The following is a 16097-nucleotide window of genomic DNA, read 5'->3' on the forward strand; positions in this document are numbered from 1 at the left end:
AGAGACAGCACTTCTTCTGCTAAGTAATCCTATTATATTATATTATATTATATTCCTATTGTAATAGGTGATCAGTGCCTGTTGTGGACTGTATGAGTTGGTCTAATGAAAAGCCTTTTTAGTGAGCTGTCATCAGATAGTAGCTGCACTGTCAGATGGACAAGTACTGGTTGTTAGTTAGATATCATCTATACCAGTGGTCCCCAACCTTTTTTGCACCATGGACTGGTTTATGTCCGACAATATTTTCACGGACCGGCCTTTAAGATAAGATAAGATAAGAAAACCTTTAATAGTCCCACAGGTAGGAAATAGGGAAAATATACAGCGTCAGAAAAATGTATATCTGTATGCCCTTTGCTTCCTTATGATATACAGCAGTAGCTTTAGATGCCTGTTCTCTGTTTAGTGATTTTTTAACATAACAGACATTAGACACTGAAATCATCTTATACATAGTCATCATTGGCACCTACACTGTTTATTCAGTATTGTTTTATAGTTAGAAAATTTCACTTATGATTAAAAAGCACTATGTTTGATAAGCAACATATGGATAATCCATAAAACTGGTTACAGAGATTATACAAATCCACTATTTTTAAAATTAAAAATACTAAAATTCACAGATCTGGTTCATTTTCTCACTGCACAAATTATATATAACGCAATAAACAACCTACTTCCTGACAATATTCTTAAATTGTTTTCTAAAAGGGAACGGGGGATACAATTTGAGGGGGGGAATTAAATTTAAAACATCCCTGCATCCGTACAACACTAGCAAGTTTTTGCATCTCTGTGTGTGGAGTGAAGCTGTGGAATAGACTAAGTAAAGAACTGAAGCAAAGTCCCAGTATGACTCAGTTTAAAAAGCGGTTCAAAAATATGGTTTTTGCAAAGTACAGGGAGTAGGTCGGGCTTTGATCGGGTGCTCTCACCCACTACTTTCACAATAGGGATGTATATATAAGTGTGTGTGTGGGTGCACAAGTATGTTTATTTAAGTATATATATCTGTAAATTTGTATATCTTTGATGTGTTACTGGGATTATTAAAAAAAACTTTTTTTCTCTGTTGTTGTCATACTATTTTAACATGTTCAAAATAAAGATACAATACAATACAATCAAGGATCTTGGTATGAATTACAGATTATCAGTGAAGCTGCCATTCTAGTTGATGAATCTATTAAATTACATACCACACCATTATCCAGAGTTAGAGTTGGAATAGTCAGACAGCCCATGACATCTATGCCAGACATAATCATGATAGATCAGCTCATCTCAGTGCCAGTTCAAATCAGTGGATAAGTCAGCTGATACTCTCTTATGCATCCACATGGCAGATCACATATAGGACATGCTCCCTGACTTTCTATGTATGTGCATCAAAGGGTGGGAGAGTTCCAGAGCAGAGCCATGCCCAAAGATATAAATCAGTTGTAGTAAAACTACACCAACAAAGACTGCACTGGAACTGATTGGCTTGGTACTGTCCTTTGCTGGTCTTTGCCTATTGATGAATCAGTGAGCTACCAGTGCCAGTACTAATATTCCACAAGAGCATTCCTGCAGACCAGAATGAGACTTGGAAAGTTTAAAAGTATTCTGCTGAATCCAGTTCTTTTTACAACTGTTGATCCCCTTAGTTTCCACTCATATCTCATGTGTCTTCAGGACTGTATTCCAACGTTTCTGCTGATGAATATGTATTTTCTTTGCAGGTCAATTCCCCATCTTTGATGAGACCTGGGTCAGTTGAACAGTACAAGAGGGCATTTGCCCGTCAGCGAGCTCGGGACCTGGCCCAGCATGCCGATGTACTGCTCTCTAAAGACAAGGAAATTGCTGCCCTGCAGCAGGAATGCAGAGAGCTGGAGGCTCGGCTGGGTATCACTAAGGTATTTATAACTCATCTCCTGCTGAGTAAATTCATCCAGCCTAGATTGAAATGTGGGCACTAATTTGGCCTCAATTTCTCAGCTGAAAGCTGATTTAAAGTTTTAAGCAGTATTCCATCTACCAAACTCATTGTCACCACTGCCACAAGCCTGCTCTCTGCTGGACAGCATGGGTACTGCTCATCCTAACCTCCTCTTAAGCCCCTGTTGCAAAGGCTGCGTCACTGCTGATGTCTAGATAGATGACATTGCAGGAATAGGCTGTTCTTAATTACCAGTGACTTAAAAGCTGATTCTCTTGAGTGTGAACATCTGTTGGGTTTCATAATACTGGATGTTGCAGGGTTAGCTGTACATTGACATAATAAAAATGTGCTGACTCTTGTGTTTATCGGAAACTGTAGTGGAACATCCATATTCTTTTATTCTTTAATTTAATATTTAGTACCTACAGGATGCAGTTTGAAAACAACAGAAACAATAATGTGCTAAACTGAAACTGTTGTCTTGTGGCTGTGTTTAATGGATGTACACACACACACACACACACACACACATACATACATATATATATATATATATATATATATATATATATATATATATATATATATATATGTGTGTGTGTGTGTGTGTGTGTGTGTGTGTGTGTGTGTGTGTGTGTGTATGCAGGGCTCCCCTATTCCATCTGGTAGAGGGGAATTTGAGAAGCTTCTTAGGGAGTCTCAGAAGGAGGTGCTGCGGCTGCAAAGGCAGCTGTCGGTCACATCATCCAGAAAGCAGCATGACCATATTCCTGACCACGATGCTGCAGAGAAGAGTGGGGAAAATGTGAAGGAGGAAGGGCGAAAGAAGGTAAAGTCATTTTCATCACACCAGAAAACATTCAGACTCTGCACTGACCCCTGTTGGTCTTAATCAGCTTTAAAAAGGCAAGTGAACTCTGTTTATGCACATTAAAAGTGAGATAAAATTAGCTATTACAAACAGGCCCCCATCATGTAGTTAAATCTAGAAACATTTATGGTCTCAGAGTGTAGTTGGAATTATAGGAATGTAAAACATAATGCTGTGAGTCCCGAAACTCAGGGTTTGTTTATGTTGTCATGGATGTTTTCCAGTGTTATATAATGGCTTGTTGTTGGACTCTATACTAATCTGTCACAGGCCATAATGAGATGATTCCCTCTCTTGAACTTGGGCCTGATCAAAGACACAAAAGTCCTACACTCTGATCTTCTGTGCATTTAATGCTGTTTTCAGTTCTTAGAAACAGCTCTACTCCAGAGGAGGGATGCTCTGGATATTAGTCACTGGCTGGAAAGTAGAAAAATACACACATCACCTAAATATAGGAAAAGGTTTCTTAATGCAGCATGTGGATTATTGTAATGGTAAAATTCATTCTTTATCGCTTAACATCTGTAACAGAGAAAAATGTAATTTCTCGGGTCAATTTTAGAGGTACAGTTGCATCATATCCATGTCATTTAAATGCATACATCTAATAATGTTTCTTTATTTTTGGTAAAATTTTTCACTGCCTGTGGAGTGAAGTAAATTCTCTGCCTGTGGAGCTCAAATGAGAATGCCGATTGTGGTAATCTCTCATTTGTGGGACGCAAACACGCACTGCCAGTGGCACAGGCACACCCAGAAAGGGGCCATGTTGTGTGAACTCTAATCCCCTCTAACAACAGAATGGTACAGTCCAGTAATCCGCTCGCTGTTGCTGTGGCAGCGGTGAGAGGGTTTTGGGTGGTAGGTAAGACTCCAGCCGCAGTAAAGACTTTTCTATCTCGCCCTGCTCTGGATAACTAGCAGGCCAAGGGAACCCTTGACGTTGCCACAGATCACACGAAAGGGGTAGGTCATCTTGTGAGTTTTGCTGTCTCTGGGACTTAGTAAGGTCTGTCTCTTGTAGTGCTTCTGGGCTAACTTCATATGTGTGTGCTTGAAGCCGTGCAGGACTCAAAGTTGAGACTTGACACTGAAAATGAGTCAGTGTCATGACATATTGGGAGGGTGAGAGAACTGGCTCGAGGCAGCTGGTGTTTCATTTGCGTTAGATATTAAAATCAGCTGCTTAATGCTGTTACATGCCCCATCTTACTATTCCGACTTGAGTTGTATCTAAAGGGATTTGTCTTTAAGGACTTATAGCAGCTTTTGTTTTTTGCTTTTTTTTTTTTTAAATATTAATTTCAGTAAATCCTGTGCTAAATCCCACCCTTGTCTATGATGGACTGCCACTTTCTTACAGTGCAGAAAGACGGAGCAAGCGTGAGGCCTAGTCAAGGGCAGCCTGTCAACCCAGTTTTGTAACAGTCATATTTCACAGCTTCCAGATGTAGAATTTAGACAGACAGACTTAGTGACATGGTGCTGCAGCGTTTGATTGGTGGACATCGATATGTTCCGTATTAAAAAAGAAAATCAACGGCCAGGCCAATCCATTAAGGTGCTTTTAAAAGAAGTGATCCAGTTACCCGTTTCGGTAGTCTGCAGGGATTACACCAATGTGCTTATGGCATTCAGGGCCTGCTGAATGGGATCTGACCCTGCTTTAGTACGCATGGCCCCAGGGTGTACTTTAATATACATGGACCACATCAGTGTGAAGTGTCCATACCTCATCATGTGAGGCAGGGTGTGAGGAGAGGTGGGCTGTCTGAGCTAGGGCCTGGTCTGATACAAACACAAGAGGCAAACATGCTGTAGTCTCAGCATAAAACAGACGCTAGGTGCGCCTGCTTCCTTCATCAGGTCATTTATTGGTAAATGACTTACATGACTGTGTTTACACATCCTGTAGGATTTGAGTATTTACTTAACTAATTAAATTTTCGTTCTTGACTTTATTTAGGGACTCTTTTTTATTTAAACAGTCCTTACTTTATTCACCTCAGTTTGAATGTGCAATTGGATAAGACAGTGTTTCTGATTTCTGCAGGGTCAGACTAACACTACCACTTGACAAGCGCTTGATCAGTTATACATCTATGTTGCATGTAAGCTTGGCCTTGAATGTATTAAAAATGGTAGATGGAATTCAAATCTTTTTATGACATTACTGAAGAAAAGAGAAAGGATAAGGTTGCATTGTGCTTGGTTAATGATACATTCAACCTCTCAGGCTCACTGCATAGCTATTTCCATGTGTTATCCAGAAGGATTCAACTTAAAAGTTTCTAAATAACTAAATTATCAAGTATCCAGTTGAAATCTGTAGATGACAGAGGTTGGAGTATTAGTCTAACTGATGTTCACAGCCTGTGGCTGTTAAAGAGAAGTAATTTAACCACTGTCTTGAAGTAACAAAAAACTCCTGACTTGGATCTGGATATTTTCTAATATCTTCTTTCTACAAATATGGAAGCTCCTTATTCTAAACTGAAGTTCAGTCCGCTTGGATTATTGATCTCATATTTAATTAGACTTTTCACAGAGAGTCGGACCCCTGAAATTGTAGACATTATCAAAGGATGGTTTTACTAGAGCATATGACCATTTATGATCTGCTAGTCTGTGTTATATTGAGTTTGTTTTCCCAACTGGCTCAGATAAAAACAGAGAATGTGTAACATCAGCGTTTTATTGCGGATAGCTGATATGACTACTTGCAGCAGAGATGATGTGCACTCACTAAATGTGGGACACAACTACCCAAAGTTTTTACTTTTCAAATTTAAATTGGGCAGATGCAAACCACTGCATCTTAAAATTGGACTAGTTTGTCACCCAGAAACTCCAAGCCATGTATTTGATATAATTTCTTGCAGATGTGTTAAAAAACCCTCAAGAGAGAAATTTCCTATAGGTAACTCACATCATGCCCTGATTTGATTTACTCTGTCTCTCAAGGAAATATCCAGCCATAAATTTAAATAAATAAAAGTTTATTTTTGTTTTTTGTTGCAGGATTTACTTTTGATATTTTTTCAAACTAAATTCAGTGTTGCTCAGTTAAACAAGTGAGAATTCTCATGTATTTAATTGGAATAAAGGACTAGAACACCTGTTATGTAATACTTACCAGGTATAATTAATACTGTTGCGTGGGTACCGCCTGCCTCTGACCAAGCATTTCATAATCATCATCATCATATGGGAAAAACCCCACAATAACACAGTAAAGAGAGCATTAATGTCTAGGGTTTGTCTCTAATTAAGTTATAGTTTTGCTGCTGTATATAGGCCAAGATGCAAAGACTCTCACTGGGCTGAGTTGACCTATCCTCTGAATTGTCTGTATAAGAATAGAGACCGAAACTCAACACCATATCTAAGCAAAATCTCTAAAACAAGAACAGCCTGTTAGGTCATAGTAAGTTTTGTTAGGTTAGTGTGTTGGCATATAAACCTTTGAAATGATTCATAATAGCCTAAGCTGTGCTCTAATGCTCTCTGTCAGTCTGACAGCCGCTTTATTCCCCACAACAGTGCATAAATGTGGCATTATGTAATATTCGCCTCTCTGTGCTCATTCGCCAAAACCATGTCAGAATTATATCACACATCGCATGAACTCTTATTATATTTGCTTTGAACCCATCATCTCTTTAGATAAAGGCTTGCTCTTTTAGGGAGCTCGACCTGTATTTTAAAAATAATGTAAACCTCCTGATTTATCTCTGTAAACAGCATTTTTTTCATGAAAACACCGCAAACACAGTCACTACTTTTGATAAAGTGTGTTGTTTAATAATGAAAGAGTAAAGTTCAGGTATGTAGCATGCAAGCACAAGTGGACTATTATGTTAAAAAAAAGTTGATAGAAGAGTTAGAGTGTACCTCACCCACCATGCTGTATGGCTGCCAGGTTGTAGCAGAAACTCCACACACTTATTAAGCCAACCCACTGAATGGGCGTGTACTCCTGCAAGCTAATTACAAATGACAAGAAGACTGACTAGTTTAATTATGTCAGACCAGTTACAAAGATGGGAATTTTGCCAGGATGATGGGATCATCTAGCCTGTCCTCACTTGAGAGGGTCATGATGGGATGTTAAATGACCACCAAAAGGAACAAGGAGAACAAAAAGCAGCAGCGAGCCTATTTAAAGCCCTCTTTCCTGGGCACTTTTTTTGACCGGGGGCCAATGGATTTAGTGCCTCCTGCTGGCCTTTCGTCACCACTACTAACACCATCTGGCCTTGTATCCAACAGATAAACCAGGGGTGGCTTTGCTTAACTTCACAGGCATGCCACTGATTAGATTCTGTCACAATGACTTTTGAACCCCATAGTCTGTATCCACCGTGCAGCCTGAGCGGCTTCTTTAAAAAAAAAAAAAGGTGGGGGAAACTAACAGTGTGGTGTCAGAATGCTATTTTCATGCTGCAGATGATGGTGTTGATGCTGTGAAATGAGTATCTTGATGTCTAGTATCTAGTAGAGAGAATCAGCTGCTTTATACAAAAAAGAGCTGTCTCCAGTTTAGAACACTTATTCCGTTACTGGCATGTTGTTTTTAGTGACAGCTTGTGTTTTCTAAAAATAATGATGATTGCATACAGCTGCCAGAAGACAATACTTCTAGTCATTCAAGGCGAAGGTCCTATCATAATCTTGTCATAGTTCTTAGTGAAACTACAACAGGAACGCTTCTGTTCATGATGGACGAGTCTGGAGATCATTTGGTTTCAGTTTTAGCTCACTTTCTTTGTTATTGTATGCAGCGGTTGTGGGCAAGAGTCACCCTTATCTTATTTGAATATTTTCTTCACATAATAAGGTCCAAGAGCATCTTCATCTTGTGAATATGCTACCACATCATTCTTCTCTAGAGACAGCTGATGCAAACTTTGCACAAATCAAAAACAAATACATTTTTTTGCAAACAGAATCTTACACACACACACACACACACATATATATATATATATATATACATATATATCCTGTCAGAGAGAGAGAGAAATATATGGTATAGATCTTACTGTTTTTTGTGGCTGTAAATGTTTTTCATACAGCATATGAATTCCTGAAGTAGTCTGCTGATCCCCAGGTGAATCCTATCTTAAACTGGTGCGTCTAATGTCTATAGTAATAGTCTTCCAGTGTAAAAGCAAAGAGATTGTAAAGGAGAGATCCCATTTGCTGCACGTGGCAGAGCGCCTTTGATCCTGTTATTGGGTCCTGGCCTTGGCTACACTAGCACAGTTCTCTAGGCATAAGTAGGTTTGCTCTAAAATTAGATACTGATTCCCAACTCTTAACCTTTAACCAGTGTTAGCCTGTCCCCCCCACCTGGATATTCATTAGAAGGATCATACAGTGTATGAGGATAAATATGTGACTGTTTCAGAAGTGTAACCTGCTGTGAAACAGTCCAGTCATTGCACGCAGCCTAATTAGATAGGACAGCCTTCCCGCTAGTGTGTTCTAGTCTTGTTGGAAGCCAGAGGGAATCCCCCTGGATTACTCATTGATTGTAGATGGAACACTGGGAAGGAGGCTTGTTAATAATCCCTGTTTCACAGTGGGGGATGCGAGTGTAAAGGTTACTTAACAGTTGACAGTTATACATTTGCTCCCCATTCTGTAGCTGTGTCAGAACTGTATTTTTTCTTCTTCTTTTTCTATTTTTTTACTTTCACATGTAAAGTGAATGATTCCTCCTGTCTCTCAGGTTGTAGGAGAGACCCCGTGTGTGGTATTAGATGAAGCTCCATCCAGGTCTGAGAGAGCTCCCGGAGAAGAGGAGTCGGGGCTGCGAGTGACGCCCGTACTGGGCCTTAGCCCGCCCCCCTCCCGTAAGGAGGAAAACACAGAGAAGCAGCATCTACAGTTTCTGGTAAGTGAAGAGGACTGTAGTTTTCATTTCCCTTTTCTCAGACCAATCATTACACTGTAAATTAAGGGACACTTTACTCCACCAGCAAGCCTTTTCTGTTGCAAATGTCAGTTTACTGTCTTAATGAAGACGGGAAATCTTAACAAAGCAGTTTGTATTTAATAACCTGCTAAATATTCATCATGTTCAAATGCTATGTGCATAATAGAGCTGCTTGCTGATATTTAAGAGTTAGTGATACAGACTGTTATTAGATGTCACCTGAATGGCTTTCAAGTCATTCCCTGTCTCCAAAGTCATTCTTACACACCTCCCATTGGCTAAATCTACATATTGAGTGTAATTATAGGGAGGGTTCTATGTTTGTATTTTTATTTGAAACTGAAGCAAGGATATCAGTGCTGTGACTGAGCTGACTTCCACTGAAGGAAAATTTACAGTCAGATTTGTTATGTAATGCTGGGATTATTTTGATCTTGTCCTTTGGAAAAGTAGCACATCACCCTTTCTGATGCTTCAAGTAGGATACAAAGCATAAATAGACCTTATTTCCTTCAACTCTGCATTTTTTCTCAGAATAAAAAATGCAACATATTGGACAATAAAAAACATCAGATAAGTTACATGTGATATATCAGGAACAACTGAAGGCAATTTCATTACCTTTGACACAAACATTTACTTTAATTCAACAATAAACTGATTATATTCTGTTGGTCAGTGGTCAAGATTTGCCTCACAAAACAAATCACATTTGGATGGAAACTGAATTAATGACACAAATCTTTTTTGTCCATTGATTAAATTCTTTTAAATTCATATATGTAAGTAAAGTGCAACTTGGCTATTCAGTTGAGTTCAGTTCACTCGTTTTCTCCACAGTGTTTTGTTTGACAAATAGCTGGTGAAGCCTTACCCCATACACTAACTAGTTTCTTCATAAAGTGACTATTAGTCCAAGGAGGAAGTGGTATCTTGGCAGTGGAATATATCATAACAGCAGAGTAAACACTGAGATTGATCAGAAGGTGATCACCATGCAGGTAATATTTTTAGCTTTACTAGTGACAACAGTCAGATCACTGCTTTAGTCCAGACTGAAATATCTCGACAGCTATGGAAAGGAGTGCTTTGGAATTTTCCATTGATATTGATCATGTCCAGAGAATGATTTCATTAGTTTGTTTTCATCTCAATTAGTTTGTTTTCGTCTCCTTATGGAGACCAAAATTCCAGTCCCCTCAAGTCTGAAGGCATTTTTGAGACTCAAAATGTGGTTTTAGTGACAGGGTTACAAGTGGGTTATGGTTATGGTAAGGGTAAGTGGCTAGGGAAAGCATTATGTCAATTAGATGTCCCCACAAGATATGAATACATGACATGTGTGATTGTTTGTTTTGTTTGTGGAGGTCACTTGTGCATGTGTCACGTGTTCACACAAGTGACAAACTTTACTTCACTTTACCTTTTAATATGTCAGTATACCAACATTCCTTAAGTGCTTCACTGCTGCATGGATTGTTCTGCCATTCATCAGAGAACATTTTTAAACCTGCTATCTGCTACCTTTTTGAAAATATGTCATTGATAAGCTATTGGTTTAAAGTTGGGTAACATTCCTGTCCCTGTGATGGTTTTCACTCTTTTCTTCTTTGGGAAGCCTCGTGTGATTATCAGCCTGGACTATTCCTCCTCAGCCAGAAGACTGAGGATGACAAAGAGTCATCTTTGTCAGCCAACATTTGGCTATAATGTTTACATTCAGCTCAACTGTTATTGCACACTCATCTCAGAGTGTTAATGGCAGGACTATGCATTCACTGTGTTTGTCCTGATTCGAACAATTTCATCTTAGTCTCAGCTGAACCAAGGAGGTGCTTCCAGGTTTCACCGGACTTCTTTTCGTGTTGTTTAGCAAAGTTTAAACATTGCAGTTGTGTGCCATAGAGCAGCGGTCCCCAACCTTTTTTGCGCCACGGACCGGTTTATGCCCGACAATATTTTCATGGACCGGCCTTTAAGGTGTCGCGGATAAATACAACAAAATAAAACTAGTACCGGTACCAAAAAAAAAGAAGATTTATTCATAACACACGTGGAAAGACCCAGGAAAACCGAGTAAATGATAAAAACGATAACAAAATAACGCTGAAAACCGATAAAAACCCTGAAAACTATACATTTCACACCTGAGCCTCAACTCTCGCGGCCCGGTACCAAACGACTCACGGACCGGTACCGGTCCGAGGCCCGGGGGTTGGGGACCGCTGCCATAGAGCAAACAAGCCTTTCTTTTCTTGGAGACTGTCTTAGGAGGCTGATGTGACAGAAACTCAGATTTCATTGATAATTCCTCTTCCAAACTTTTCTGTGCCATTCAAGGAGACAAGGCCTTTGAAGATATTTTTTGTTTTTGAAGCCGTTCAGACTCAGATGCCATCCGATGGTTGCGGGGCTGCAGTCGGCACCAGTAACAGCCTTAATTTGGGTCGAGGATCGTCCAGTGTCTTGACAGACAGGCAATTGGATCCTCTGGCTCAGTGCTGTTGAAATTTTTTGGGGTCTTCCACTTTACTTTTTTGTTCCATAACCCTCAGGATCATTTAAGAAATTCCAAAAGACTGTCTTACTGCATCTCACCTCAGCAGCAATGGCGCGCTGCGAGAGACCCTACTTATACAGTTCAACAACCTGACCACGTTCAAAAAGGGAAAGGCTTTTTGAACGTGTGACTACCTGACGTGACTACCTGACAGAAAATGACAATGAATCCACATTTTTGCACAGATTAGGCATGTGGTCCTAACCCATATGGAAAAGAAATAGTAAAAACTTATATGATTTACTCATGAAAGTGGCCACTTTCATATAGTGAATCATATAAGGCTTACATGATTTACTCATGAAAGTGGCCACTTTCTCATTACTTTCATATATTGTTTTAGTAAGTATCCAAAACATACAAGTTTCATTTATATAATTTTTCAAGGGATCTTATATCTGTTTTCACTCTTGTATGCTCTAAGATGCAACCATGCAAAATGTGATTTTTTTTGCCATTTTTCAACTGGTCTTAAACTTTTGATTGGGACTGTACGAAAAAAGCACTAAGTATCATATTATGTTATGAGTTGTGTTATCCTAATAAGAGAATTAACAGTGAAATAAGATAGATGTTGGGTCCATGTTTTACAAAACTTTATTTTCTTCCCCCTTATTGTCAAATTGGTGCTTGAACTTTAGATGAAGTGACCTCTGCAAAGGAAAGAATTTTTGTGATCTCTCTAGTTTAACAGAATGACACAGGCAACTTAATCTGTCTTCATCAGGTAACATTCTCTGAAAGGATGATCTTGCTAATATGGTTATTTTTAGAGTGAAAAAGGACCCCGTGCTGAAGAATAAATTCCCCTCCTTCTCACATTGTTGCATCTGTTTTTCAAAATAAAAGTCTTGTTTTCTTCATATTTATAATGTGTGGCATAGCTGTTTTAAATATTCTAATGGAAGTTACAAAGGAACAAAAGTGTGAATGAAAGGATACCTGCGGTAGTCTTCACCATGGAGACAAGACATTTAGTGTGACAATGAATGATCAGCTCAGTGAGAAATGTTTTTGTAATGTGACCATGTTGTATTTGAATTCCACACGGTACAATCAGATGTGGTAGTTTAGCTTCCCAGCTGTAATGTGACTGTTAGTCAGGCCTTCAAAAGAACGCAACTCAAACACAATCAAGCAAATCAGAGCACAGGTTGCAGTTTAATTATCTTTATTGTCTTGCTGTGTCATCCCTGGTGAGAGTACAGTGTCTCTTCCAGTCAGCTGCTGGTGGTCTGCAATTAGCCTCTGTCCTGTAGCTCCCACATCACAAACACAGGGGTAATGCTTGATTGAGGTCCTGGAGCCACAGTGAAATAAGCTGATTTCTCCTATGCTGCTCCTGCATGTAAGCTGCATTTAGAATAATTAAAGGATGCTAAGCTTTGTAATGCCTCATTGCTGTCCTGTCCGAGGTCACTATGGAAACTGCAAGGATTGTATCCCATTTTGCAAAATGTACATGATGCAAATGATTCGTATTTATTGTTTTGTTTTTGTATGATATATTATGTGCATTTTGAGAGTTTTAGTTTAAAGCCTGACCTGAGTTTCCAAATTAAAGATTAAGTGTAACTATCCTTGTTTTTTCTCTTGTTTCAGGAAAGTGAACTGAGCAAGAAAAGAAAAGAATGTGAAAATCTTGAGCATGAAGTAAAGAAGCGACAGAAGAGATGTCTGGATTTGGTAAGTGAACCTTGTGCTCCATTGTTTCCTTCTGTCATACTCTCTTTAAAGCACAGCTGCGATGGACATAATGACAGCAGAGGGGTAGACGTGGATTTCCACATGTTTGTATGAGTGTGGTTTTGTGTTTTTCTGGAACAGGAGAGCCAGCTTGAGGATGAGCGAGGCAAAAATGAGCAACTAAAGGAGGAGGCAGATCTCCTCAGGAGGAAGGCACAGCTGCTCGACCAGGTCGGTGACGCTGCTCGAGATATATAGGTTTTATTTTGTGTATAAAAATCATGTTTTTGGTCATCATCACTGACAGTTGTGATAGCCAATCTTAATGCTATGATGGGATAACCTGCTGCTATTTCCCAGACTCGGGCTGAGAATGAGGAGCTGAGGGAAGATCTCTCTGAAGTGACCGCTCAACGCAATTCAGTTCTCGAGGAGAACCAGAGACTCCGTGCCAAACTGGAGAACCTAGAGCAGGTCCTAAAGGTACTATCTGAGTCAGATGCTCAGTGCGCTATTGTCAGTTTTGCTCCTTAGTGTCCCTGCTGATAAACTCTTTTCCTTCTGAACAGCATATGCGAGAGGTCGCCGAGCGAAGGCAGCAGCTGGAATTGGAACATGAGCAAGCACTGGCTATCCTTAAGTTCAAACAGGATGAAATCAAAAGGTTACAGCGGGTAAGAAATACAGCCTTGAGTTTTGGGGGATTTTTTTGGTTTCGATCTTGCTAAAGTCATGCTCTCATAGCCTGTGGGTTACTTTCAGTGTAGTTAAGAAAAATGGGGCACTTTGTCCAGCAGGGGGCAACCTTTGGGCACCAATAAAGAATTTTGTCAGTGCTGCTTGCTATGCTGTGAAAGTGAATTTTATGATGAAAGTTTACCATGAATTGAATGTTTTTTTAATCATCAGGCTCAGTTATTCGCCAAGAGGGAGCATGAAGGAGTGGTTCAGATGCTGGAGGTGAGTGTATGTGACACTATTATGTCTGCACGGGGAAGCACAAAAGCAAGTAAAACAACTCTGTGCCAGACCACGCTTTTGTACTGCCAGACTGCGTAGCCCTGAGGTGCTTTCAAGCATTTAGGAGGACTTAGGATCAAATCCAAAGCTGGCAGTGTCCCACAAAAGAGTGAAGCATTAAAGAGTAACAAGAAAAAATGTCTCTATGTGACATACACTAATGTATTCCTTTCAGCTTAAATTCACTAAATAAAGTGTTTCTGTCTGTTAAAACAGAGCAAAATTCTCACCAGGTTTTTAGTAGGTTTAAAGACATTTCATTCTTTTTTTTAGTAGGTCAAAAGATGATTCATTCTTCTAAAGAAGCCTGGAATTATAATTTACTGGGATATTTATTCTTATCTAAACACCTGGCTGAGAAGCTGTGGCAGAAAGTACTTATATTTTTGTAGCTCTAGTAGGCCTGAAAACCGTTTGAACAGATGGCTCTTCTGCTGCTTTGTGACGTTTGTGCTTGCTCTCTGTGTCAGCGTAAGAATTCAAAATGAATCCAGATAGCAGATGACAGTTGAAATCCCCCTGCCTCTGATTGGCTGCTGATGCTGAACATTAAAAAAAAAGAAACTAAAAAAGGAGGGAAAAAATCAAAAATGTCATCATCCACAGTTGATGACTACATTCCTGTTGTCTGTGTTCCTTATTTCTCACGGTTCATTTTGCTGCGAGAGTTTGTTACTTTTTTTTTTTTTTTGCCTGTCCCGTTTGGCTCTTTTGCCATCAGAATTATTGTCTGAGAGTTTGTTACTTAAAGCAGTGTGTATTTTATTTTAGGAGTTGACTCAGCTCGTGTTGCGGAGAGAGCTGGTAGAGTATAGTTGCTCCTGTTTTCAAAATGCCTAGTTTCCTTCCTCTTGGCTGTGTTTCTCTCACTTTCTGTCTGTATTTAAACCAAAGCATCACAGGAGAAAGTCTCTTTCCCTCCCAAGAGCCCATGTTTTACTTGCCAACAAAACACCCAGCCTTACTCACTCTGTTAAAAAACAGTTTTTGCTAGATTATGAGGTGTGTGTGTGTGTGTGTGTGTCAGGTGTGGGCTGCTATGGGCTGAGAGACATTCTCGTGATTCTGGCTTGTGAGCGGATTTCCTTGCTGACCTGGACTCTGACTCTATTAATATTTAATTTAGTCTTTTCCAGTTTCAGTGCTTCACACACATGCATTTGCATCTTTTCTTTGTGCTTTGTGCCTTTTTTGCTAAGCAGAGTACACTGGACTGCATGCAGGTATTTCTTGAACCTCGTGTTCAAGAGCTTTTTATCTTCTCCTCAACAGGACCTCCACCCAGCCCTGGTCCTTAGAACCACCAAAACCCCAGTTGCTTTTATTTAGTTCCTTGAAATTGATGGAACTCTATTCAACATTAATTAGTGTAAAACAGCCCCTCAGAAATGCTTCACTTGTGAACAGTTGCTCATCTGAGGCTGTTGCCTTTCTCTTTTATTTATTTATTTTTTTATGGTTACCGATTTGCATTTAAATCAGGTCATTCATATGGGGTGTAGGGTTAGGGGTTAGTGTATGTGTATAACACATTTATCACTCCCAGCTGCACTGACAGCACTTACTACAATTATCGGGTTGTTTAATCTTATTCCATGTACGCAAATAGTCTCATTGCCATTTAGATTAGATTAGATAAAACTTTATTAATCCCTCGGGTGGGTTCCTCCGGGAAATTTGGTCAATTTCTGATAGTATTCATCTGAGGTTTTACAAATGATTTGCGTCAGTGTTTTAATACTCATTACCCCCCAGCTCAGTGCAGCTAGATAAGAATCGACTACAGGCTTTGCGTAGGTGAGCACTAACAGGAAATGTTGTTCAGACACTTTCGTGTGAAGGCTTTTGTCAGATCAGCCTGCCAGGAAACTCCCACCGCAACCGGAAGTGAAATCAGCTACATTTAGAAACCCAGTAAGACAGAGACGAGTAGTGTTCTGCCAAATTACCCCACTGTCATAAAAGTGATTGCAAGCCGAGTGTTAAATGGAAGCAACATGTAACACCTCATAAATACTTTACTCCAGTTTCCCCTCCCCCTTTGCCTGCCTCCCTTTTTCCTTTCCATTTACCCAGCCAG

General features: G+C 39.7%; 1 protein-coding gene across 12 annotated transcripts in view; it reads left to right on the forward strand.

Moving 5' to 3' along the window:
• tspoap1 (TSPO associated protein 1) overlaps positions 1-16097 on the forward strand; it is a 75154-nt gene that overhangs the window by 37086 nt on the left and 21971 nt on the right. For 11 of the 12 annotated variants that reach the window (XM_084941677.1, XM_084941667.1, XM_084941669.1 and 8 more), the window contains 9 exons: positions 1731-1907; positions 2580-2762; positions 8545-8709; positions 12914-12997; positions 13139-13228; positions 13358-13480; positions 13567-13671; positions 13907-13957; positions 14789-14821. In XM_084941677.1, the coding sequence (XP_084797803.1) occupies positions 1731-1907; positions 2580-2762; positions 8545-8709; positions 12914-12997; positions 13139-13228; positions 13358-13480; positions 13567-13671; positions 13907-13957; positions 14789-14821 (1011 nt within the window). Of the gene's footprint in view, positions 1-1730; positions 1908-2579; positions 2763-8544; positions 8710-12913; positions 12998-13138; positions 13229-13357; positions 13481-13566; positions 13672-13906; positions 13958-14788; positions 14822-15219; positions 15241-16097 lie in introns of all 12 variants that reach the window. The other variant, XM_084941668.1, reaches the window with a different exon arrangement.

The sequence above is a fragment of the Perissodus microlepis genome, chromosome 10, assembly GCF_051167445.1.
Source record: "Perissodus microlepis isolate ML-2025 ecotype Zambia chromosome 10, ASM5116744v1, whole genome shotgun sequence".
NCBI classification, from domain to species: Eukaryota; Metazoa; Chordata; class Actinopteri; order Cichliformes; family Cichlidae; genus Perissodus; species Perissodus microlepis.